Source organism: Carassius gibelio, chromosome A6 (genome assembly GCF_023724105.1).
Source record: "Carassius gibelio isolate Cgi1373 ecotype wild population from Czech Republic chromosome A6, carGib1.2-hapl.c, whole genome shotgun sequence".
In the NCBI taxonomy this organism is placed as follows: domain Eukaryota; kingdom Metazoa; phylum Chordata; class Actinopteri; order Cypriniformes; family Cyprinidae; genus Carassius; species Carassius gibelio.
Window position 1 is genome coordinate 17866752 of NC_068376.1, and position 27680 is coordinate 17894431.

General features: G+C 37.9%; 2 protein-coding genes across 7 annotated transcripts in view; one reads left to right on the top strand and one right to left on the bottom strand.

The window, feature by feature from the left end:
- Nucleotides 1–15952, bottom strand: part of LOC128015579 (ecotropic viral integration site 5 protein homolog) — a 56150-nt gene extending 40198 nt beyond the window's left edge. The window contains exon 1 of one of the 6 annotated variants that reach the window (XM_052599513.1): nt 15718–15952. In XM_052599513.1, the coding sequence (XP_052455473.1) occupies nt 15718–15720 (3 nt within the window). In that variant the 5' untranslated portion in view covers nt 15721–15952. Of the gene's footprint in view, nt 1–1438; nt 1951–3597; nt 3690–14825; nt 15065–15717 lie in introns of those variants that run through there. The other 5 variants (XM_052599518.1, XM_052599517.1, XM_052599514.1 and 2 more) reach the window with 5 other exon arrangements.
- A 1673-nt stretch (nt 15953–17625) lies between these two features.
- On the top strand, nt 17626–24954 carry LOC128015582 (60S ribosomal protein L5-like). The gene is made up of 8 exons (XM_052599522.1): nt 17626–17764; nt 18194–18263; nt 18344–18459; nt 20736–20870; nt 22740–22942; nt 23199–23376; nt 23913–24001; nt 24795–24954. Exons 1-8 carry the CDS (start codon nt 17762–17764, stop codon nt 24889–24891), a joined length of 891 nt encoding a protein of 296 aa, XP_052455482.1. The 5' UTR covers nt 17626–17761; the 3' UTR covers nt 24892–24954.
- Nucleotides 24955–27680: the final 2726 nt, after the last annotated feature.

A 27680-nucleotide genomic window follows, 5' to 3' on the forward strand; every position in this document is an offset into this window, starting at 1 on the left:
CGTAACTCCACAAACAGCTCCACAAATGGCTTCAACTCGACACATATTGTCTGTAAGTGAGCTGCACATTTGACACAGGAACTGTCACTTGCACAATCAAGGCAGGTCACATCGTCACTAAAGTTTATAAATTGCATTACTTTTTCATTCTTGCCATTGGTTAACCATTCATTGCTCATACCCTCTCCTGGAGATATGTGCTCATGCACACTTGCAGCACACACACATGTGTATGCTGTGTGTATTTTTTCTGTGCTCTTGTTAACAGATCAAAGCATTCACATTGCACACGGATCCGGTCCAGCAGTGGGTCTGCAACAGTGCAGAAGATATCGTTACCGCACCATGTCTATTGCTGCGCTGCAACTGAATTAAATTCAATTAATTAAAGTTGTGTTTGTGATAAACAGCCACAGATCAATAGCGGACTCCCGTGTGAAAGAACAGTCCATGCTGCTTCCCCTCTCAAAAGAGGGGAAATCCCCCCATTTTCGAAAATGAAATTCAGACCCTGAATAAATGTATAAAAATCCTGATTGGAGTATCACTATATATAGTAATAAATAATAAAAAAGGCTTAAAAAAGATCTGTATCGGTGATCACTATCAGCAGATCGACGCACCCCTTATTTTGATTTTGCCTAATTCCTAATATTTGTGGCAATTTAAGATACCAAACACAACAAATGACACAGAACTACATACATTGGAGTTTCAGTGACATAATAAAAGACAATGCTACAAAAATATTTTGGCTGAAGGTAAAAAAAAAAAAAAAAAAGAAAAAACTAGGAAGTCATCATCCACTGTGGCTACTCAGCAACAAAGGTTAATTTTGTCCTTGTCTAGTCCTTGTTTAATGTCTAGTCATTAAAGTTTTGGTATTAAAGGACTAATCATGACAAATTATCAAGAATTAAACCGTCATTCATGGTCAACATTCTTTAGTTTAAATTCCAGACGTTAAAAAAAAATTTTGAGTTATGTCCTGGACCAAATTCCGCTTGCAATGAAAAACGCTACGTCAACAGGAAAGAAAACTGTATCCATGAAGCCATTTCAAGGGCTATTTAAATTGCTTTGTAAAGGCTTTTATAAAACACTCATTCCTTACAGCTACACAAGCAAAATGGTTTACTAGGTCATTAGTTAGATGTGTACACCATAGATTGGAAACTGATGTCATCTTTTCAAAAAAACGACCTCCAGAAGGTTTGGACTAAGGGAATGTTTGTGGTCGTTGTGTACTTTCCACCGGAACGACAGTAGTACAAACACTGACTCACTCAGACTGAATCACACTGAAGTGAAGACATTAAAAAGGCACCAAGCAGAAACTCATGTTAACTGACTGTTCGGAAAACCTTAAGACAACTGGAAACAGCAGGCCAGGACATTAACATAAATCTAGGATTCCCCAGAGGTTATTTGCTCTTACCTGAAGAAAAATGTCACCCTAACTGAGGTCCTTGTTAATTCCATAAACAAATCCACAGCAGAAATAACTGTTCAATCACAAGCGTATCCCGACTTCAAACACCATCAGCAGTTTTTCTAATTCCAAAGTCACGCTGTTGTGTAGGTGTCACCTGGGGTCAAAGTACTCATGTAGAAGACATTGAGGCAGCTGTTAAGCAGACAGAAGCAGTATAAGCTTCTTTCTTCCCTTTTTACAGCTGTAGTAAATACTTGTGCTTTGGAATTCACCCGATAGAGAAAAAACAATCCTTTTCCTGCAAAACATCTGTGACGTCTGAACTTACCGCACCGGGCTTCACGACATAAGTGAGCTGTAATGATAAACTCAGGGGAAGTCTACCTCTGCACAACAAAGCAGGTTTCTCATTTGCATGTGGCACTTCTCTGAATCCTCTACAAGACAGATCACGTTTCCTCTTGCGATCTCCGTTTCTGACAAATTATGACCACACGCCTATACATGGCTTCTGTGGTTTCACAAACCACAAAAATAACATTTTATAGTATTCCCCAGCAAAATGCCTAGAAATGACTCAAAAAGTAGTCATGGTTGGAAACACCCTTTCTTAGATAGCGTTACAAGTCAGAAGAGTGCCAAAGAAAGAGGTGGGACATAAACAGGAAGACCAGAACAAAATGCAGTTATAAAAGAAGGACTGACAGGTGGGTCTGAAAAAAATTAAATACATTTACACTAATTATATAATAATATAAATGCATAATTTTACAAATTAAATAATATACACCATATATTTTATTTTATTTTTTAAATGTATTTATTTTAATTATTTTTTATTTATTATGTTTCACATAAGCTAATACTGTACAAAAAAAAAGAGATTTTTCAAAGTTGTGAATAAAACATTATTTTATGTTTTTACTTTTTTCAAAATAGCTTCTTTTGTGTTCAACAGAAGAATAAACTTATCCAGGGTTGAAACAACATTAGGGTGCATAAATAATGACAGGATTTTCATTTTTGGTTGAACTATCCCTTTAATTGCAGGGTAGGTGATTTGGATCAAAACATATTTTTGCTATGCTAGTTGAAAATGGCACACCAATCACAAAGTTAAATGGTGTAAATGTATCCGTATACATTTTACCGTCTGTGAAAGACATAGGACCATAAATTGTTAGTCTAATCATATTCCTCAATCCGAAGGCTATGATTGGCTGTCCTACCTGCATGTCAATCTATGTATTTGCATACATCTGCACACCCTATTCATGAAGATATGATACGTCATGAGCATATATTGGCTTTGTACCGTGATGTTTTCTCACCGGTGAATGAGACATGAGGTAATATGACAGCGTTGCATTTAACCCTCAACCAATGTGGTCTATCATCTTGTGGCTAGTTAGCATCTGGTCTGCCTGCGTGTTCGTGTGTTTTGGAGGGGGTGTGGCTTTCAGAGTTGTTATTGCTAGCCTCTATATACCCTATATATTATATATACTCTGCTATAACCTACCTGGTACCAGTTTACTACACGAGATACTAGTATTATTTGTGGAAACTTCTTCTGCTGCAGGAGATGAGAACATATAATCATGAAAAACTCTGCTTTTGGGATTTATTTCCTGCTTTCTTTACTGCAAGACGTTTGCTCAGTGTAGATGTGCTTAAATCTGCACTAACGATGCATTTGTCATATATCCCACATGCACACTTCAATAAGCCGAGAGAAAGTGGATTATTGCTTTTACGTGCGAGATCAGAGTAAGCCACAAAAAACTACATGCTGTGATGGGTTTGCTTATGCCGTTTATGACCATTCTCCGATAAAATTAAACGGGTTACCGCATTTACATGACCAAGTGCATTTTCGGCTTATTAAGCATAATCAGTTTAAGAATGTGCATGTAAACAGGCTCATTGTGTACCAAACAGAACTGGCCAGTATGTCTGAGATCTGCATCACTAACCACTGTACCGCTTTCTCACAGCTGCTTCTGTGCATTAGGAGCTGCACACACATGCATACACAATCTGCCAGGCTTCATAAACCAAAATCATATTTGGAGCCCTGTCTGCTGATATTCCCATGAGCAGAGTCTTTTATATATCATGCAACACAAATATAAGAAAGTAAAGGGACTAAACGGTCTCACCACATCACAGACTGTATCATTCTCTCAGCTGTGGTATATGATGTCTGAATGTCTGAGCTTGCTGGCACCTTCAGAGAAATTAGTCAGTATTGCTGTAAATAAAGAAAACATCATTTAGGTAAGCATGATTTAGCCTCTCAGGGGAACGGGTATTTTCATACACAGAGGAGAAGAGAAGAGTAACTGCTAGGAAACAGAACAATATCACTTCCTCTGCTCTGACCTTGATATCGTTGACTTGATTGCACAGACACTGTATAAACTGAACTGAGCTGGATGAGGACATCACTGAATTCAACGATGAACTGCCTTTAACTGATAAATTTGTATTTAGTATTGTCATTTTGCATTATTGACACTATTTTCCTAATAAATGATGTACAATTGCTATCACACAATCTTTATTGTTAAAAACCCAATATAAATAGGTGACTTGACTTGACTAGGAAACAACATACTTCTTTTAGATAATAAAGAAAACAATAACTAAGGGTGCTCAAGGTTTAAAAAGAAATTAAAATTACAAACTTTAGTAATGGTGCAACACTGCCTCGATTGTGCAAGTAGCAATTCCTGTGTCAACTGTGCAGATGCTATGTGGTGATTTGAAGCCATTTGTGCATTTTGAAAGGGAAAGTGAGAGAGCATGATGAATCGCTCACAATGTTTGAAAGTAATTTAATAAGGAAATATGAATTATACCTCACCTTCAGGAACAACCCTCTAAATTGCAAGTAAATCACTCGCATATGCGACAAAATTTTACTCTATGCGACTAAATGATGTCTATCATAAGCCATTGCCTAATAAATTCTTCTTTTTTACTCGCCAGTGTGTGTGTTCAAGGCTATTACAAGACCAGCACATTTTCACTTGCTGAACACTGATTGAGCGCTTCAGAGGTTCGCTCTCCATCAAGCAATCTGTACTTTTTCAATTCATCTCAATGGACAGACAGCGCACCTGTATTTGCCGAACTGTAAACTCTTTGTGAAGGCGCACGACTCGTGCCGCTTTGCTGACAGCGCTGTTTCTCGCACATGCAAAGAGAGAGAGCGAGAGTATTGCCACGCTGAATCGACACGCTACATGTAAAACTGTATTCTTTGTTGTATTTTCCTGACAAAATAATGGAGCTCATTTAGAATTATGCAGAAGATAAGCCGTTTTCTCCAGTAGTGGGCGGAGCTAATGCGCAAATGGCAATTTCATTGGCTGGCGCTGATCTATTACCATCCCTGTTTTGATTTCAGCAAATCAATTCGACCGAACGCAGACAACGTGATTAATATTCATGAACCCAGCAGTTCATCAATCCGTAGTGCATTGTATATTGTTAGCATGGTAGTAGAATAAGTAGTAGTAATATATTTTAATAATAATTAATATGATCAATTACTTTTTATTTACAGAAACCCTGAATGACCAACAATATCTTAAGCATCACTACCAGTCTTAAGTTCAGTTAAAATGACAAATATGCATTCATACATGATTACCAAGTTTTAGATCTAAATCACTAAAGTTCTATCAATAGTGCTTAATACCATAATATAATGCTTGACCTACTGATTAAGAACTTAAGATTTGAGAAGCTCGGCAATTTTACAAGGATAAGCTGATTGGAATCATACGTGTATATATGTGTGTATGTGTGTGTGTAAAATAGTATATCAGTTTGGCAAGTAAACTGAAAAATATAATTAGCCAATGGTGATTATATTCCTAAGGTGATCGTAGAGGGTTGAGGAACATATTTTATAGGGATGCACCGGTTGACCGGCCATAAATCGGAACCGGCCGGTTTTTGCTTAAAATACGCGATCGGCAATCGGCTGGTTTTTGGTATTTTTTTCCGGCCGATTTTCCCGGAAGTTCGCTCGCGTGCACAGACTACATTTTAATCCTTCGCTATGTCATTTGTGTGGAAGAGTATTTCGAAATCTGTGCGCAGGACACGGGCAGCCGATCAGCACTGGAAATGCAGAGCTTCATGTCTGAGGCACAGATAGCAGGAAGCGATCAGCCGTTGGTGTACTGACGCACAAATAAGAGCCTTTCCTGCGTGCACTGAAGCTGCACGAGCGTCTACTCTACTGTACCGGTCCGCGCCCTGCACACGAGTAGACCATGAAGAGATGTTCAGATCAACTTCTCACGTGTTAGATGAGAAACGAAACGGACTAAACTGTGACAAAACATAAATGTTTTTTTATTTTTTTATTTTTTTTATTAGAACTTGCATACACGTTTGAAAAGCCAGAAATAAACGTCAGTTCTGCATTAGGATGATTTTTTATTTTACCTTAAAATTACATAGACTTGATTTAATTTAAAAATCACCTGCTGTAGTACACTGAAAAAAGTGTTTCATTCATCCAATTAAAACATTTTAGGGTAATGAATTACCTGTATATATATTTTTTTTTACTTGAGACAATAAGTTATTTATTTTTCATTGGCTCAAGTAAAAAAAATATAGATGTGAATCATTACCCTCATTTTTTTTTTTTTTATTGGATGAATGAAACACTTTGCATCTTTGTTTTATTCGCACCAACATTAATTGATTTTAACATTTTGGTAAATTTTTTTTTTTTTTTTTTTAAAAAACCAAATTTAAAAACTAAAATACTGAATGCTGATTAATAGGGCTGTAGCTATCGAATATTTTAGTAATCAAGTATTCTACCAAAAATTCCATCGATTAATCGAGTAATCGGATAATCGAGAGAAAATAAGACTCCTGGGGCTCTTAAAATTAACAAATAAGTTTCCTTTTTTAGAACTTTTTTTTTTACTTTTTAAATGCATAAAATGCATTGCATACATCAAAAATAAACATTTAATTATTACCCATTGTTTCTCTGTCTGCACTCGTAATGTGAACAATGACAATAAAGTTGACAGATGAATTAAGTTCATTTAAGTGCCATTCAGTTGGGGTTTAAAATAAAGCATTTTCTGAGATGCACATTAAACATTAAACACATAAAACATTAATTTAATTTATCTTTTAATTATTAAAAATTAAGCAAACTTAACTTTTTGGTAAACAAAGGGGATTTACTATTAAAAATAAAACATGGAAGAAATGTTGTGTGATTAAACCTTAAAAAAAAACGGACTTTTATTTTGACGGGTCGACGTACCTTTACAGTTCTTTGTATTGTGATGTGACAACAGTCAAATGCTCATGAAGTGACTGTCAGTGCAGTTCTGGAGATGTTGTTCATGTGTTCACGTCCTTATTTAGTGAGACAGCATGCGCGCTTCAGTGTGTGTGATAAAGGAACTCGCGCTTCTGCTCCATTCATTAACAGACACACAGAACATGCAGGATTCATATTTAAATAGACTGTTCCGGCTTAATATTTACAGATATTAGTCCATATTTGATTTGATGTAAGTGCAATGACCTATTTTTGATTAATTCATTCACAATTTGTCAAATTTCGTGCCATTCCGCATTAAACTGTTAAACTCCGTTAAACTCCGTTTTTATGACTGGATTCCGCGATTCCCTCCGCGTTTTCTGCATCGCGGAAATCATATGGCCCTAGTTGTTGTATGCCAGCTCTATCTTGCAATGGACACACGCCACGACGTTCTCTTCACGTTTGCCTGCGCTCTCTAATCAAAACACTGCTGACTCCTTGCAGTATGCGATCTCGGATGCAGCGCTTGCGTCTCCTTCCACTTTGTGGGTGACGTAAACGCAATGTGTCACATTAAAAAATCATTGCGAAAGAACCTGACGTGAGATTTAAAATAAATTAAAAGAGGCTTCGAGGCAGAGGAATTTGCCTCGATCATTTTTTGTAATCGAGTAACTCGAGTTACTCGAGGAATCGTTTCAGCCCTACTGATTAAGAAACTATGCAGCTGTTGCCTTTAACTTCACATGGTTACAATTAATCTTTATATTTAAGGCCAGTTCTATGTAATTTCAACCCAATTCAAAAACAAAAGCTAAATGCTGATGTCTGTACCATCTATGTTTGTATTGAATGTAGGCTACCTACTGTGCAGTTACTGCCTTTAATTTCAGATGGTTACGGTTATTGTTTTCAATAGCCAAAAGCAAGTTTGGCCTATTAAATACCAAATGTCTTGTTTATGCACACTTTCCTTCTTTCTTGTTTGTTGCTTAAAAGAAAAAAAAAGAAAAAAAAAAAAAGAAAAAAAAAATCGGAAATCGGTATCGGATTCGGCCAGTTTGCTTGTAAAAAATCGGTATCGAAATCGGCCATGAAAAATCATGATCGGTGCATCCCTAATATTTTACCCGCGTCGGACAGAGATTGAGACATGCCAAATCTCTCACAGCAGGCGCATCGTCAGCTTGAGATCGGTTTATGAGATCGACCTTTAGAGACCGCTGATCAAACTGCCCAAAGCGATTATTGACTGATAGTGACCATTATCTGAAGAATCAGAGCACCCCTAAAATTAACAGCAAACAACAAGATCTTTTAAGGTGAGGGTGAACATAAAAATGCTATATATAATTCACTTTAGAGCTAGGATGTGTCAGAGTAATTAGTACAGAATAAGTAGTCATAAGTAGCCAGAATAATCTAGCCATCTAGCTATCATGCAATTAAAACGTTGCAAATAATTTTTTGTTATTAATTAGATTTTGTTATTGATCATTTAATTAAAAAAAATTTGATATAAATGCAAAGCTTTAAGTTAGAATTGTTGAAATTTTATTTTATTTTATGTTAACATTTATTACACTGTGTATTATAAGCATGTGAAAATAGGGCCAAAAAAACTGTGCTAATATGAAGGAATGTTCAGAATTGATTTTTCACAGGGGTTTCTTCTGTATTTCGGTTTATACATTCATTTAGTTGTGTTTTAGGGTTAAAGGAATTTATCCAAAAAACTTTATTTCTTCACAATATGTAAAGTTTGTGAATAAAATAAAAAACATTTCAAATACCATTTTAACAGTAGATTTTCAAGTCAAATACTCAACATTTTTACAATAAATCCCAAAATAGACATCCCTACCGGTAAGCACTGTACCGGGAATTTTCTGGTAATGTTACAAATTTCCCTACTGGTTAATTTCCAGAACTGATTTACTGGTATTTTTGAAAAGGTCCTGTTCACACATGATCTTTTACTGGTAATTTACTAGTAAACACTGTCTGTGTGAAAGGGGGTAGTAAAAGCCACTGACAGCCAGATAGACCTCAGCTCATCCTGGAAGGAGAACAAGAAAATGATGCGCATGCACTTTCAATCTGCACTGTCGGAGGTTAAGGAGAAGGAAAAAACAGACTACAAGGACTTTTGAATATGCTGAAGTCAACACAATGCTTTCCAGCAACCCATTAACTGGCCAGAGGTACAAATCCAGAGTGAGAGCCAGAGAAGGGTGTGATCATTAAAGACAGAAAGCACATAACAATAACAGAGTCTGTCATTATGATAAGCTGGGTAGAAACCTGCAGACATGCATGCTGGCACAGATCCTGTATTGCACAGGAAAACAGGAAACAGCAGCTAGAGATGACCACCATTTTTGGAGCTATGACCCTGCACTTACCCGGCTAATGTAGCACACTACACTGAATGATTCTCTCCAGCTACACAGAAAACCTTCTGATTTGCCAAATGTAGGCTTTCAATACTGAAAAAAAAAAAAAAACTATGTCTGATAAATCTAAATGGACAGAGGAAAGGTGAGAAACTTGAGTCAGCCATGCTGTCTAGACTGACATGATTGCACATTTAAGTAAAAAATTACTGTTATGGTTTTCACTGCAACATTCATTAACGTATTATGTAACCTGTCCTTGTAACTCATGATGTCATCATCATGACTTCTGTCATTATTTACTTACCCTTATGATATCTTGAAGAATCTTTACACAGCTCTGTTCTATACAAAACCAGACAATTAACAACCACATCCATCAAGCATCAAAAAAGAAGTAAAAATGTCTTCGACATAACTTTGCCACTGAATTCCATCAGCGTGAAGTTTTACAATAACGTTGTGTTTGAAAAAAAAAAACATGCTGTTATTCACAGATAATCTTTCCCTCTGACAAATCATTTGCAGTTATACTGAATCAGACTAATGCCACAAAGTGTTATGTCAGGTTTTACATAATTTATAGAAGGCTATTTACATATCTTGGAAAGATTTTTTTGAATCTTCTTTTTGAAGTCTGACTTTATTATATAATGATTTTACAGAGGACCTCCAGTGTTTTTGGTCCTTTTTGACAATGTGTGGAAAAAGGCTGTGTGAAGATTCTTTCCTTTTCTGCTTCATGGAAAATAATAAAAGCATATAGATTTGATGACATAAAAGTGAATTAAATAATAGTATAGTTTAGATTTTTGGCTGAACCATTCCTTTAAAGCAACAGAAAAACATCACAGTGCAAGTCAAAGCTGTGAGCGAAGCAAAAGCTTTGTGTCTGACTCACTGTACATTTCTTAAAGCAAGCAAGCAGGAGGCGGTCACGTCTCTAGCTAAAGCTCGGTGTCCTCCACTGTTTGTTATGGATTCTGCTTCAGCTGTCCAAACAGTCCACAGGAGAGCCAACCTGCTGCCTCAACAACACACATCAATATACACAAAGCTTTAAGACAACAACAGTCAAATGCTGCATGCCTTTATTTTGGAAAATGGCTCTTTATCATTTTCAACACCTGTTCACTACAAGGAAAATAATTTCGCTGTTAAGACAAAGGAGATGTTTAGGCATTTCACAACAGGCAAATTCAATTAAAGAGCCAGTAAGATGAAAATTCTGAGCTTCCTATCACTGTTTATAAGTCCTGTACATTAGGTTTAAATCCATCCAAGGTTAAAAAACATTGTCATTTTGTCAAAATATCATTTTAAAATTACCTCAATTCTCAGAGATCCCCAAACGGTTCGCGTGAAGCTGTTCAAAAGGTTCAGTGTCCTTAAACCCCACCTTTCGGTAGCATACTGTGTTCTGATTGGTCAACTAACATAACCAGTTTGGATTGGTTGTTCCGCACACACCTCCACGGAAAACTATGCGTTGGCATCTGTTTGGGGTGAATTATGTCTTATTCCTCTCATCGCGAAGCAAACATTAAAATAAAAAACTTGAACAGTCTCCCTGCTTTTTCTTCTGTGTGGGCGTATTCAAGCCGAGCGCTTCAGTTTGAATCTGAATAGCGCGTTCAGCGCGGGGGCGTGGTCACATTAGATATAATGAAGGGAGACATGAAAAACAGACATTGCGTTGTTTTCATATGGATTACTTTATCACAGAATATCTGTTAGCAGCACTTGTTTAGTTTTAAAGTAGACATGTCAAGCTTTCTATAGATATCTCTCTCATGTATCTTCTTTGAGTATTCAAGAGTTACACTTCATTTTAATGACGTGTTTGTAAATGAAGATCAGCGCAGACAAAGGCTGCAGACAGCACACACACTGATAAGACGCTCGGGAGAAAACAGACACATAACTTCATAATCATACTTCGCGTTGTGATTCGGAGATGCTCGTTGGTCTAAATAAAGTTGGTAATGAACCCTCTTTTATGGCCAAACTCTTTGAAAATCCCGCTGTACTCACCGAGATTAGAAAAGCAGTCATCAGTGAAATGTTGTGAACACAACAAAAGTTGTATATATTTATATATATATATAATATAGTCTGGCGAGTAAACTAAAAAATGTAGTAGCCAATGGCAATTCAATTGCCAAGGTGTCCGTAGAGGGCTAGACAACTTCCCAGAGTAACAAACATTTCTACTGGACAATTCAAGCAAAATCCCATTTCTGCTTTTGACTTCCTTTGCTGAAATTTTCTGTGTGAGAATGGTTAAGTTCCATTTAACCCAGAATCTTCAGTCAAAATGCACTTGCATAAACAGCAGATGAACACTTCATGTATCTGGTCTCACATGGACCAGATGGTCTGCTCCCATATTATGCAACACTAAAGCACTGATTTACAACCACACTTTACAAACTTAATGGAATGGAATGTTTTAAGCCTTCAAGTTAAATGAGGTCCTATGAATTGGCCGTTTTTCAGGTGGAGTCTTATCTAGTGATCTTCAACAGCATGCCCAAATCAAGACTGCAGTTCTAGTTTTCCACATTGTCAAAGGGGATGACAATGACAGAGCGGCAACAATACATCTGAATACTGAACAATGAAAAAGGTCTTTGCCAACATGAGACATGACTTTTACACCAACCAAGACAGACAGGAATATTTGCAAAAGACCTACAAAATAAACCCTATGCTAAGCAGATTTATTTTCGTTACATTCTATATTTCTTCTCGCTTTCATCTATCAGCACTTTACTGGTAGGGAATTTGCAGGTTTGCTTGTGTCTGTGCACTACTGCCTGACTCAGCTGTTTAGAAATTGTCCGAGTCACACAGAGACGGCAAGAAGACACTTTAAAAAAGGAACTGATATATTGCCCGCCTGCAAAGCAAACACAAGTTCCATTTGTTCAAGTAAAATGGAATCAAGAGGACTGTCTCAGGCACATGTTTGAGAAAGGAAAGACAGAGAAATAGACAAAGAAAAGAACAAGTTTAGGCCAAGCCACATGAATGCCATTTAGAGGTAGATCCCCTGCAGAAATGCTCCGTTCAGGTTTTGCTCTATTTAATGTGACAAAACTGTATGAAGTGAGATTTAGCAATGCACCAACCATGTGGATAAGAACAATGAACAATCCCAATATCCAATGCTTCAGGGTTATCGGGAAAAATAACAGCAAAGCAAACAACTGCTCTTCTACCAGACAAGAAGCATTCCAAAGGCAAGTAGAGACAAGTCATTTGGTCTCAAGACTTTGGTTATAACCTCAAGCGACAGCCAAACTTTACCCCCACAAGCCACCACGAAGTCATCTGCCCTCAAAATCACACCCTTCCCCTTCAAGTCAATCAACATCCAGCATTAGCCTTCTCACAAAAACACAGACAAGTTCTGATTTAGAAGACGCAGGGTTGGGAATCAACAGAAATTTTCTGGTTCCAGTTCCGGTTCCACCTTATGGTTCTGATTCCAGTTCCATAAAAACCATTAAACAGCTATTATAAAAAAGTGGTAAGGAAATATGCTCAACTACTCAATGCTCAATACTGTTCATTACTTACTGTCAACTTAATTTAAAGGTTGGCAATGTCAAAATTCAACAAATGCTACAGTATACAAATTTTCAGGTTCCGATTCCAGTTCCATTTCAATTAATTATTATTATTTAATTTTTTTTACTTTTTTACCTTCGTTGAATGTAGTGTTACGCTAGTCCATCAATCAGCATGTGATTCAACCCTAATGTTTTTTTACACTATCAATAAGATTTTGCAATCAGGAATAAGTTGGTTGGTCAAATAGTCCCTTGAGGGCTGAGACACTTGTTCATTTCCCTAAATTAATGAACTATAAACTGTTATACTTAGAACCATGTATACACACGCTGTATAATTTTCCTATTTTACAAAGAATAATGCAGTCAGGAGATGGTGTGATGCAATGAGTGGTTTCCAAATTTTTAAACATTTAACATGCATGAATATAAATATTTTCTATCACTTTGTTTATCACTCGTGAAATGACCTGTACACTAAATAATATATCCCTCATACTTACATAACAACAGCAGTCTTTTTATTTAGTGGCCAAGTTGAAGTCAGTATGTATAATAATGACAATATGGGACAAATATAATGTTATTAAGTGGCGGCAGGTGCAGCGTGCTGCAGGTACATGTACAGTCAGACAAAACAACATGCACAGTTATCAAAGGCGCGAGTGCGCGTACAGTCATGGAAAAATTGTGTTCGGAAGTTAATTGCACACTATGCATCGCGGGGAGTCTGTGGAGTGCCCATCATTCGAAACAATGTGCTCAGTAATTAAAGAGGCAGGGCAGCATTTCTTTTATTCAGTTTGTGACATCCTTTACGGCAAACAGGGAATCATCAGAACATCAGTGCAAGGCTGCTCACAGCGCTTGGTTACGTGTCGTACCAGAACTGTTTTCGGAAACTAACGGCTCACGGTTCCGGTTCTTTAAAAAAAAAACAAAAAAAAACAGAACAGGTTCTGAATAAGAACCGGTTTTCGGTTCCCAACCCTAGTCAGAAGCATTAAGTTGTAACATTTAAGATAATCCGCCTCACAAATGAAGGAAACCTTGTCATATAATTGGCTACGCCTAGGACTCACTTGTAACCTGCTCAAAGTCTTTATAACATTTCAGGCACTAAGTAATATATGATCCAAGCAAATAAAGCACCATATAAGGGGTCTTCAAACTGGAGTGCAAGTGTACTGCAGAGTTTAACCCCAACCCTAATTAAACACACCTGAACCAGCTAATTAAGGTCTTACTAGGCATACTTGAAACTTCCAGGCAGGTGTGCCCTCCAGGACTGAGCTCAGAGACCCCCGCACCATATTAAACTGGGTGCACGCAATAAAATAAACACTACCATGATGCTTTGGATCAAGATTCTGGAAGAATGCTTTGTGCAAAAGTATAAAAACATAATGAATTAATGTCTTTGTTGTTGTTTATCGTGGCACTCCTCTAGTTTTCCTTGATCAGTGCATGCTGAGTCTCACCCCACCCTAGACTAGACATCTAGACGTGGCACTGTGATCCGTAACAATGTTATGACCACAATCACGTGCATTAACCACAAATGTGGACCTGTTAAGGTAAAAATTAGACAGCAAATCCACTGGCGTTTAAATATCTGTGGGCAAACAACCCATCAGGTAGATCACAACGTCAGTCGTACAATATATGTTTGCATGATTTGGAGCAAACATTAATGTGAAAATGCTAAATTGACAACATATGTCAGACTATGTCAGCATAACTTAATCATAATTTAATATGTTACGCATATGTGCTGATTAGTGTTAGCCGTGTCTTATTGAGATGTATGAGACTCTGGCTAATGCAGTTAGCAGTGATGGCTAACGGATAGTCTAGACCTCAACTTGTAATACTGGGACTGTTTCCAGTGTTTCAAAACTGACAACTGTTAAACCATATTTTAGTATTTAAACGGTGTTTTAGTAGCTGACAAGCAGCTAGATGAAATGAGCCTGAATAACTAAATGGACAACTATATAAACAACAACAAACAACGGTCGTTGGTCGGCATTCACCTCCCTACTGCAACAGGCAGACACACACATACCAGATTAAAATGGTTTCAAACTGTTTACCTTGAATCTTTTTCTATTCCAGGGGATTTAGCAAAATATTAACTTTCCATGGAGCAAGGTAAAGTTGTACAACCTTGCGCACACTGAGGGTTCAGGCGCGACGTCAGCGGTCAGTTTTCACACTGGGGAAAGATTTCAACTGTCCAGTCCATAGAGAGGCTGAATGTATAAAGCCTGTGAGCGCAGGCAGCAGCTGCAGCTCCTCCAGCAGTCGCTCATGCCATCTGAAGACGCTGCGGCTGCGCGGAACAGAACTGCGCATGCGTACAATCGCGCCGCCTGCATGGCTCATCAGCTCTTTACTACCCTCTGCTGTAAACGGTACATGTAAACACACACGCTCTTGCCAACGAGTGCCGACAAAATGAATATAAAGCAATGCATTTAAAAACGTATAAAACTAATAAAAGAAACTCAGGGCCCACCTCTATGTTTTTTTTTTACTGTGCATCTTCATTGACTAAATGTAAAGCTGTAATATAAAAAGAGAAGGCAACCACTCAATATGGGAGAACATTATAAACAGAATCTACTTATTTCATCATTGTCTTTAAGTCTTTGACATAACAATGATCCCATTTATTTGCTCTTCACATTACAGGGCCATAAGCAACACAGCTCGAATATCTTAAATACTAATAAGCTGTCAACAACAGATAAGTGATTTCAAAACAGTTCTACCTCATTTATTTGTATTTAAAGCCAGAGTTTCAAATCAATATTTCACAGCTGTAATGTTTTCTGAATAATCCCCCAGTGTATTTCATCACTATTATCATATTCTTTCACTGTTTTTGTTTACATGCTACATTGAGATTGTCCTTGCTATCATATTCTCTTTAAAAAGGCCTTTGTGAAAAGAAAAAAAGGTCTGATAATTGAATAAACTCACCATTAGATGGCTAGGCCATCTGTAAAATGTAGATTTCTCTTGTAAGTTAGTGAATACACACACAGTTTTGGTACACCGGTGACAGAAGACGTCGCACAGCAGCTAACTTTTCTGGTTTTGCTTGGTTGTGCTGACGTTAATCTCATTTTTTCCTGATGTAGGACACACCTTTCTCTCTACTACAATGCTTCACTGACGCAGCAATCCAGCCAATTAGAATCGCTTTACGTGGAACCTATTTTAGGACACACACACACACACACACACACAATATTATTTTCTCCATGTAATGAGGTTAATGTCTTCTCTTTTGAAGGTGTATTAAAGTTAAGCTGTCAAACACATTTTGTCTTAACTTTCCGAAAAGAAAATTAAGGAGATATTAAATATTAAGAAGAAATCTGCTGAGATTACAAAAGCACAATTGCTCCAGATCTCATAATGACCATTATTTATGTAGTTCCAGTACACTTCCACCACACGTCAAATCGTTTAGGTGTTTAATAACATCCTGTGGTGGAAATAATAGTTGGGGAAATTATATTTAAATAATATTTTCAATAGTTCAAAATAATTTTAAATAAGTAAAAAAAAAAATCAATTAAAATATTTTTTCAGACTTGTCCATAACTTAACAAAATTACACCTTGATTGCTGCTATAATGTTAAATATAACAGTAAATATATAAATACAGAAATCCTGCAAACTACTCAAATTGGCATCATCACAAAAGTCAATCAGTCAGCCTTCAGTCAAATTCGTAACATTTACCATACTCAGAATTGGTGTTCTGCATTTAACCCATCCAAATGCACACACACACACAGCAGTGAGAAGTGATCACACTGTGTACACACACCCGGAGCAGTGGGCAGCTATAGATCCAGTGCCTGGTTAGCAAATGGGGGTTCAGTGCCTTGCAAGGGGAGTTGTGGCCTGATGGTTAGAGAGTCGGACTCCCAATCGAAAGGTTGTGAGTTCGAGCCCTGGGGGGAGTGCATGAACAGTTCTCTCCCTTCAATACCACGACTTAGGTGCCCTTGAGCAAGGCACCGAACCCCCAACTGCTCCCCGGGCACTGCAGCATAAATGGCTGCCCACTGCTCCGGATGTGTGTTCACAGTGTGTGTGTGTGCACTTTGGATGGGTTAAATGCAGAGCACAAATTCTGAGTATGCAGAGCACAAATTCTGAGTATGGGTCACCTACAACACCTACAACTCCTACCCGGTAACTAGGCCAGCTTTCTAAGCATTAGGCCACAGCTGCCCCGCATGAAACACATGCAAAGTTCCAACAAATTTAAGAACACCTTATTTAAAACAAGTAAATTAAATAAGTAAAAATAAATTAAAATAAGTAAACAAAAATAAATCACACATCCAATTATGCAGATATCGTATTCTAAATAAAATACAAACAGGTTTTCAGTTACCTTCAGAAAAAACAAACAAACAAACAAAAACACTAATTACATTTTCCCTGAATAAACATCAAGAAAATTAAAACAAATAACAAACAAATAAATATAAGCCTTCTACAAAATAACATTGAATCTAAACATCTTCCTTTCCCAACAATACATCTGTAAAAAGTAATGGATTGAACTGGTTTATGTTGAATTTAAGTGTTTTATGTTTTGACCCCTTTTTTATGACATACATTTGAAAAAAACGCATAAAATACAGCTCAGTTCAGGACAAATAGCAGGCTCTAAGGTAGACAGCTAAACCTCATCTCCATGTTATGACATAACTCCAGTGTTTCTTGGAACAAAGCGATAGGCTATACGCTGGACAGATGTCTTTTATGATATTGCAGCATGGCTCATACACATACAAACATATTTTAGATCATATTTGCTGTTATACATCCACAAGAGCAGGTGTCGCTGCGCTTTCCTCCTCGCAGTGTTGTTTTGCCCCGCTGGCGACGATATTTACCACGCATGCGCACATCATTCTTTCTTTTTCCAGTGCAGCGGAGTTAAAACTCCGTAGTTTGACTCCAGGCTCCGGCTTAGGAGACTGAAAAGTCTACAAAATGGTCAGTACAGCGCAGCAATACTTCTATTATTATGTTCCCTAAAGGTTAAGTATCTGTTTGGTGCCTTAACATTTTTGAGTGATGACCGATAATAAAAGGATGGCTTAGGATTTTCTCCGATAGACCGAGTTCAAACGTGGCCTGATTCAAGCCATTCCCACATGAGTTTTCGAGACCGACGCACACTGTGATGAATGTTTGCAACACTATAGACTGTTTTCGGAATCTGACACGCTCTCAGAAAAGCACAATATAATATTAAACACCTTATCTTGTCTTGGCATCGTGATTTATGCTAGCATGCTACGACTTCAACACTTTATTGGAGGCCTTTCAACCCTTTACTGTTATACCGCGTCCGTTAGATTGAAGTCTGCAGGTTGTATCTCTGAAGTAAATGACTTTTTAAAACCTTGTGTTATCTTTTAGGGATTCGTTAAGGTAGTAAAGAACAAGGCCTACTTCAAGAGGTACCAGGTGAAGTTCAGGAGAAGGAGAGGTAAATGCAGAATTTTACACATTAACGTTATATAAAGTCATACAGATATGCCTGATTTTCATTGTCTTTTTGCTTCCCAGAGGGAAAAACTGATTACTTTGCCCGGAAGCGCCTGGTTATTCAAGACAAGAACAAGTACAACACACCCAAGTATAGGATGATTGTCCGCTTCTCCAACAGGGACATCGTCTGCCAGGTGCGTGCAAAGCTGCTCACTTGCCCTGTGACCAGTTAAAGAGTGCTCATGCAGTAGGACATTGTGAAATGTTTCTTTTTTTTTTGATGTAGTGTTGCTGTTAGGGTGTAAACAACATCTGCAAAGTTACATGCTCAAAGTTAAATGCAAAGGGAGATATTTTCTTTAAAAGAAATCACAGTTAAAGGACTACAAAAAAGGCTGGTAGGGACCACAGTAAGCTTCTTCCTGGGTTTTTGGTTTTGTCGCAATCATGTATTGTGTACTAAAGTTAATCAGGATAAAACCGTATATCTTAAGGCAACCACAACCAAAAAATACACACCATTCTGAATAATTCTGTAAGAGCTGTACTTGCACAGGTTCTGCTTAATCCTCTTCACTAATATCACACACGACGCGGAAAACTCCACATTTGAACAGTTAACGGCAAATACTTCAACTAATAACAAAACATACATACAGTGGGTGATTCAGAAGTGCCAGATTGTCGTAGCAAAGTCAGAATGACATCCTCTCCTAGGCTCACGAAACGGTCGTCCATAAAATGCGTTGTTGTTCTGTTGTAAGTAATCTTGAAGATTCCTAAATGCATTAGATTTCAGAAGGCCAAATAAAGTGCTTTTGCTTTCGCCTAGAAACACACACCACCACCCTGACATGGCTGCTTCAACATTAACTGAACATTTGGGCGGCATTACACACAGTAATTTTGTGAGACTTAATGAAATTGACAAAGTGTCCAGAAAATATATTATTAAATATAAAAAATGTATTCAGTATTGTCAGAGCATAGTGGGGAGCAGGATCATTGAATGAGGTGTCAGTTTACATGTGTTGTCCAGTACGGCTGTACTATACCACGTTACATACAGTGGCGCTATTACAAACAGGAACAAGATTGCTACATAGAAATTTCCTGAAGGCGCATTGTGCTGACTCTGCTTTTCCAGTGAGCATGACTCTGAGCGAACACTCTGCTCATCACCACGGCGCGTCTCGGGTGCTGCTCTAATCACTCCGCCCAAGTAACTTTAGCTGTGCTCCTACGCCTAGGGAGAATATAGTTCCCAGTATTTATACGATTAAAAATGGTCTCTGTCTCATATAGCCTTGTTATTTGTACACGCTGTGACTATAGAGATCACAACATGTAAATAGGAAAATATTTGCATTATTTTGTCACTTATTGGGATTACTATGCTACCAGTATCCATTTACATCCAGTCTTTGTGCTAAGCTAGGCTAGCGGTGGGTGGGTCAAATAACACTTACAGAACGCACAGAAATGAAAAAGGCATGTATGGACTTATCTAACTCTGGGGGATACTGTGAATAAGCTAAAGTCCCAAAAAGTCGGAGTGTTCCTTTAAAATCGAAAATACTATTTTCAGTGGCCGAAATTTCATTCCATCCCTACTAAATACCATTGATATATACTACATCAGCCACCTCACTGGAAGTTGTACCCCCCCCCCGGAAACCGGTGGATAGTGGTTGCTAAATAAACAAAAGATTTAAAGGGGTCATATGGCGTTATTAACATTATTTTGTGTGTTTGGTGTAATGAGCAGTGTTTGAGCAGTTTAAAGGCTGATTTTTATACTTTTGCATCGGACTTACGGTGTAGCCTTTACGCCGTAGGCTATGCATCCGTTTTCATTTATACTTTAGCATCGTTGTCCGTGTCTACGTGCAGTACACCCCCTTTCTGAAACGCATTGATTTTACAAAGCTCATTGTTCTGAAAAGCAAGGTGTAAGCTGATTGGCCAGCTATCCAGTGCATTGTGATTGGCCGAACAAGTGTTACTCTACGCTGCTCAAAACTCAACTACTATTGTGAACAAGGTGTTTCAGCGATGACTCATCTGAACGCCTTTGGTGATTGCATTAATAAACTCAAAAAAATTGTGTGTGATTGGTTAAAATTTGCAGCACTGTAAAAAATGTCTCTGGCTCTGCACCAATCAAAGAACGTAGATTTTAATTTGGCAGCTGGTGTTTTACTTTTTTCCCATTACTGCCACCCACAGGACAAACTGCGCAATGCACTCTAAATTGTTTGGTGTGATACAGTTTCACATTTAGGGGAGTGGCAAGCTTGTTGACGCATTTAACTGGCATTAAATGTAGTTTTTGGAAATTGTAGTGCAAAAATATTAAATGCATGTTCTCATTTTTGCATAATTCAAAACTTTCTTTTCAAGTTGAAAATCCCTGAAAAAAAGATTTGTTGACAGTCAAAGGTGATATAAGGTGTTTTTGATTTTTCAGATTGCCTACGCCAAGATCGAGGGAGACGTGATTGTGTGTGCGGCCTACTCCCATGAGCTGCCCAAGTACGGCATCAGTGTGGGTTTGACAAATTATGCTGCGGCCTACTGCACTGGGCTGCTTCTGGCCCGCAGGGTGAGTGTCACTTCTGCCACTGATTTTCCCCCCAAAATGAGTTAATGAAACTTTACCTTGCAGTTCTAGTGCTACAAGAGTTGCAGAGTAGTTGCTTTAAAGAAATTAACTTCTATTCTCCAGTCGTTTGTCATGTAGTATTTAAGAAATTTACAGAAACATTTTATATGCAGGAGATTGAATTAGTAAAATTAGATTGCATGAATCATTATTGAAACCGCTTTGAATCATTATTGAAAATTGCTTTCCGCATTGTTTTTGCAGACTAAAAGTGAGCTGCCAACTTTTTTTTTAAGACCACAATCACAAGTGGTGCATCCAAAGTTCGCATTCTATCCATCCTAGGTCAACCGATGTATTGATTTCATAGTTGATAGTTCATGCCGAAATCCATGCCAATAGTTTCTCCGGGTTGCGTCCCTTGCCGGAGTGGCTGAGAAGCTCCACTGTAGTCATCCAGCATGAGAGCAAGGCAAATTATTCATCACGTGCTGTTTGTTTTGACATGGCACTGCGTGCTGCACAGAGCAGGACACTTCAGATGCACGGTTTTAAAACAGACGATGAAATGGTGTGTACACATCATACTGTAGTGCATGTTTTCATGGCATTACAAAGTAATTAACTCGTTGACCTAGATGCTGCATTAGTGCAGAAAAAACAGCAGTCAGTCTTCTGTTGAGGCTGAGAGGACATGCATATTAGCAGCACCTCAAATGGTTAAAACGCGACCCAAACGCATTCGAATCTGACCTGAAGTCTTTCTGTGGCTCTAATAAAGGCTGTATGTATAGGGAGCTATAAGCTTCATTGTGCTTTCTCTTTCCATTTGCTCAGTATTTTTATTTTTTTTCGATTTTTAATAGTAAAGCACCATCACTGTAAACCTATATAATGGTATGTTTGGGCTTTTTAAACGTATTGTCACGCAAAAATGGAGGTGAGTTTATTGCATAAAATACCCACAACTGACAGATTAACACACTACGTGTCTCTGATACAGTGGGAAGAATTGTTAGGTAGCGTACATGAAACCATGGAGTGTGTGTATATGAGGACATTTGATACGGTGGTTGACTGGCATAGAGAAGTATGTAAATTGAGATGCAGCAAATTTATATAATTGGTATTAAATTATACATTTTTCTTCCTGTAGTGTAAGAATAAGCCAGAAATGTTTTTATAAAATGTACCCACAAGCCATGTTATTTGATGCAAAAATCTGTCCTTGTAAATGTGCTATGATGGGTGAATTTAGTCTTTTACAACTAGGATGGTCTTCCTGTGACCACTTGTGATACGGATTTCTTTCCTGACTGCATTACCTCATTTGCCACATCAGTGTGTTCAAAATATGGACTCTTAATGGAGATGCGCTTAAGTGCTTGAACTGTAGATGTGTGTGGATCATGTGATCTGTCCCACTGCATGTTGTCATACATGCTGAAGATGTTATAACGAGGTCTTTTGCAACTGTATGTGCTAGCTATTTTTAACTTTTGATTGGATTGTGTTTGAGTAATTTATAGCAGGCAAAGTTTAAAATATTTGCATTAGCACCATGATTGTTTTAGATACTGCTTTGCAGTTGTGTAGAACTATTCGGGACACATTAGCTTTGATATACAAATAGAATGTGGTCACATGATTTTAACGTCATCCAAATGTGGCTTGGTCAACTCTAAATATTTTGCAGCCCATTTACACTTTCCACTGAGCCCCCTTACAATCCATTCATCCGTAACTGTAACTACCAGGAGTAAATGGGTCCCTAAGCAATTCTGAAACACTTGAACGAATTAATCCAGCATAATTCATACAAAGTCAAAGCTTCTGGTTATAACTGGTCCATGGTGTGCTCTCTTCCAGCTGCTGAACAAATTTGGCCTTGACAAGGTGTATGAGGGACAGGTGGAGATCACGGGGGATGAGTTTAATGTGGAGAGCATTGATGGGCAGCCAGGAGCTTTCACCTGCTACCTGGACGCAGGCCTGGCCAGAACCACCACTGGCAATAAGGTGTTCGGAGCCCTGAAGGGAGCAGTGGATGGAGGTCTCTCCATTCCTCACAGGTAGATCTTCCTCCTTGCTGTTTATATCCAAATGTGCCCAAAACATCTAGTTTTCCTATTTCTGTCTGCTTGATGACACTATTTAAAACTCCGCAGTTTGTAGTGGTTCCTTCAGTTGCTCAACTAATATCATAGCATTTCAAGATGGGAATGTTTTCTAGACTTGTTTACATTAGAATGTTCATGAGCTCTGTTCATTAATACTGAGTGTAATTGGAATCTTGTCTTGCATACAAGTTTACAATTTTTGCCTTAGCACCAAGCGTTTCCCTGGCTATGACACTGAGAGCAAGGAGTTCAATGCAGAGGTCCACCGCAAGCACATCCTTGGCCTGAACATCTCCGAATACATGACAAACTTGATGGAGGAGGATGAGGAAGCATACAAGAAACAGTTCTCTCGCTTCATCAAGAACGGCGTTACCCCTGATTCGGTATGTCTCCCACTCTCATGCCATCCTAGGTGTGTATGACTTTCTTCTGTGGACCACCAAAGATTTATAGAGAATGAAACCATCACTTTGAGTCCATGGAATGTAAGTAAATGAGACCCTCATTGTGGTCCCTTCAAAAACCATGCAGAAAGAACATGATGGTAATCCATATGACCCCAGCGGAGAAATCTCAGCATCTTAAGCAGAGTGATGGTTATCAGAATAATGCTATTATTTTTAACTTTACAAAACAAATTGGCTTTGTGGCAGCACAGAGGATGTCACTTTCACGTATGTTTCACAACCTGCTTGCACCATGCATCAAGCATGAACTCTTGTATAACAGCTGACAAAAGAGCAATGGCTTATAGTTTCAGATATTAGTGTCTCTCACACAGGTTAAATTTTCAGGAGGGGTGGAGTATCTCTGAAGACTTGCAAATATTCATGGGTTTCCTTTTCACGATTACTTGAAATTTTAATATTTCAATAACATCATGACAGTTTTACTATATTCTAATATATTTCTTCCTCAGATGGAGGAAATGTACAAAAAGGCACACGCAGCCATCCGGGAGAACCCAGTGCACGAAAAGAAGCCCAAGCGGGAAGTCAAGAAGAAGAGGTATAAATCTTTTCTTTGGTTGCTTCCTGTCTTGTGCTCTCTGGAAATGTTCATAACCATATTACAGACTTGGAGGCATGTTTTTGACATTTCAACTGTTTAGAACTGACATTAGATGTCCACAATAACTGTTCTGCTGCTTGATGATGATACTCTTTCAGACTGAGCAAACTGTAGTTGGTCCTTCATTTGCACAGTTGATGCAGGCATGTTTCAAGACGGATCTGAGAGCAGCTTTGGTTAATTGTTGGGCATTTAGCATTAGGAGAACCATCATAGGAGCTTTTATTGTTTTAAACTGTCTACTGTGGAGTTTTTTTTTGTCAGGCGCACATTTGATTAATTTTTGTTTGGTTAGGGGAAAAGATGGGTAGTCTCACCTAGGGCTGTGCAGTTAATCGCATTTGATTGTCATTCGCATCTCATCAGTAAAACCGGTCCCGTGATTAGTATGGTATAAAATCCATCTCCTCCTTTCAGATTGATTCACTACACAGACCGTTCACTGACAATATCACGTTCATAATTGCAGATGAATTGCATTTGATTTTGAACCTATCACCTAGCTTGTCAGGGAACTACAGCTCTGTGTAGTGAATATGATGGTGATTTACTACTAATCACGGGACCAGCTTTACTGACGAGGTGTGCATGACAATCGAATGTGATTAATGGCACAGCCCTAGTTTCACCTATTAAATGACTGTTTCGTTGAAATGTAGTGCTATGGTTAAAGGTCTTGGGAGAAATTGCTTGCTACTTGTTTCCTGAAATCCAATGGTTCTTTTTGTAGATGGAACCGCGCCAAACTCACACTGGCTCAGAGAAAAGACCGTATTGCCCAGAAGAAGGCCAGCTTCCTTCGGGCTCAAGCTGCAGAGGAGGACTAAAGCTTGATCTTTTCTCCTCATTTGTGCAGAAATCCTTTGTTCTAATAAATATATCAAAAAAGACTATTGTGTGTGTCTGATTGCTTGTATTGATTAGGAGGCTATGCATGGTTTGCAAATGTTTAGGATAATTTATGCACATTTTCCATAGTTTACGGAACTAAACTATGGCAAAATCTTTTCTTTCTGACTATTATGCTTCAACCCTGTTCTTGGAATGCATGAATAAACAGTCAGAGGTGAAGTTCAAAATATACTTTTAATTGTTGTAAAGGGCCCCGAGTCCTAACATAGATAAGTGTATTAGTGTATATAACAATGCATTTAAAACAAAGATGAAATGTAAAAACGAAGGACACACTTGACATTAACTGAAAATGGGCCATCAACAGTAACATTCAAACTTCTGCAAACATGTTGCTTCTTTAAAACATGAAGTTTATTTGTGGCAGTTTGTCTTCAATTGAAAAAACTGATAGCATAATTTTTCTAACCTATTGTACAGAGTAAGTGTTCAGTCCGAAAATTATAATTCATGCAAATAATTTTCTGATCCTTCGTAGTCAAATTGGAAGGATAGAAATGTCCTGAAATCTGAATTGTGTATTTTCTGTAGACTAGAGCAGGGGTTTTCAAAATGTATGTTGCCAAGTCCTCTCTTAATTGGCGTTATATAATGACATCATTGTATATTTTCTCATATAAATAAATCTTATCATTGTTCTAAAGCCAAAGCAGGATAGAAGATTATATGAAAGGTATTTGTATTAGGTTAATAGTTTTTTTTCCCCACTCTTATCAATATATGTATGGCTGGGCGATATGGGCAAAAACATTATCGCAAAGAAATTTTCATGATAAATGTCAAATCTTTATTTCTTTCTGTTTTAAAGCCAGATTTTTGCTCCAAAATGAAAGTAGTAGAACCCAGACCATTTTCCTCAAGTAGAAACATTTATATCTTAGTTTCTGCATGTTCTAATGAGTGATATTGTTTCAAATCAAGAAACAGATTAGCATTGCCTAATAATAATAATGTCATTTAATGCACATTTGACAGTAGCTTGAGTTCGGATGCAGAGGTAAATTTTTGTTCATTATCAAAATCTGTAACAAATGTAAAAATTACAGCAACCTGTTTTATATGGTTAAATTTATTCTGACCAAGGTTTTTTTTATTTTTTTTTATTAAGCATTGGTCTCCCATAGTAGCATACATTTAAATCATGATAAACACTGTTAAAAACCACACATGTAGCACCTCAATACCATGCTAAAAATATTAACTATATGGTTTTCAGGTAGCCTATCTGTATGAAAACAGTAGTCTAAAAACATTCAGCATTAATGCACACATGCTATAGCTTAATCAAAAATACATACTACAATTATATACCATTACTCCTGTAATAAAATTGAGTGAATGTCCCATATTTCTGCCACAATACCATGGTGCAGTGAGTGTTACTACAGTAAATCCATGGTAAATGATGGCGTTGTGTAGATTGAAAAGCCTGTCTGTTCTCTTGTTTGCCTTTAAACTAGTTTAAATCACCGAGTCATTTGTGTTCATCGTTAAAATCAAGCGCTTCACACCTGGATCTCAAATTAGTTGTGCTGTTTCGTTCCGCTTTTGGCCAAAACATTTTAATCGAACCTTTATTGAACTCTTCATATCGTTTTATCGAGGAAAATTATATCACAATTCTCTTTATCGAAATTGTCGCCCAGCCCTAACTACAGTATTGTTCAAAATAATAGCAGTACAATGTGACTAACCAGAATAATCAAGGTTTTTCGTATATTTTTTTTATTGCTACGTGGCAAACAAGTTACCAGTAGGTTCAGTAGATTCTCAGAAAACAAATGAGACCCAGCATTCATGATATGCACGCTCTTAAGGCTGTGCAATTGGGCAATTAGTTGAATTAGTTGAAAGGGGTGTGTTAAAAAAAATAGCAGTGTGGCATTCAATCACTGAGGTCATCAATTTTGTGAAGAAACAGGTGTGAATCAGGTGGCCCCTATTTAAGGATGAAGCCAACACTTGTTGAACATGCATTTGAAAGCTGAGGAAAATGGGTCGTTCAAGACATTGTTCAGAAGAACAGCGTACTTAAAAAGTTGATTAGAGAGGGGAAAACCTATAAAGAGGTGCAAAAAATGATAGGCTGTTCAGCTAAAATGATCTCCAATGCCTTAAAATGGAGAGCAAAACCAGAGAGACGTGGAAGAAAACGGAAGACAACCATCAAAATTGATAGAAGAATAACCAGAATGGCAAAGGCTCAGCCAATGATCACATCCAGGATGATCAAAGACAGTCTGGAGTTACCAGTAAGTACTGTGACAGTTAGAAGACGTCTGTGTGAAGCTAATCTATTTTCAAGAATCCCCCGCAAAGTCCCTCTGTTAAAAAAAAGGCATGTGCAGAAGAGGTTACAATTTGCCAAAGAACACATCAACTGGCCTAAAGAGAAATGGAGGAACATTTTGTGGACTGATGAGAGTAAAGTTGTTCTTTTTGTGTCCAAGGGCCACAGGCAGTTTGTGAGACGACCCCCAAACTCTGAATTCAAGCCACAGTACACAGTGAAGACAGTGAAGCATGGAGGTGCAAGCATCATGATATGGGCATGTTTCTCCTACTATGGTGTTGGGCCTATTTATCGCATACCAGGGATCATGGATCAGTTTGCATATGTTAAAATACTTGAAGAGGTCATGTTGCCCTATGCTGAAGAGGACATGCCCTTGAAATGGTTGTTTCAACAAGACAATGACCCAAA

Excerpts from the sequence above, each read along its gene's own strand:
- LOC128015582 (XM_052599522.1), top strand. Across the intron at positions 18,264-18,343 it reads GAAGTTCAGGAGAAGGAGAG|AGGGAAAAACTGATTACTTT; the intron begins GTAAATGCAGAA and ends TTTGCTTCCCAG. Across the intron at positions 24,002-24,794 it reads CGGGAAGTCAAGAAGAAGAG|ATGGAACCGCGCCAAACTCA; the intron begins GTATAAATCTTT and ends TTCTTTTTGTAG.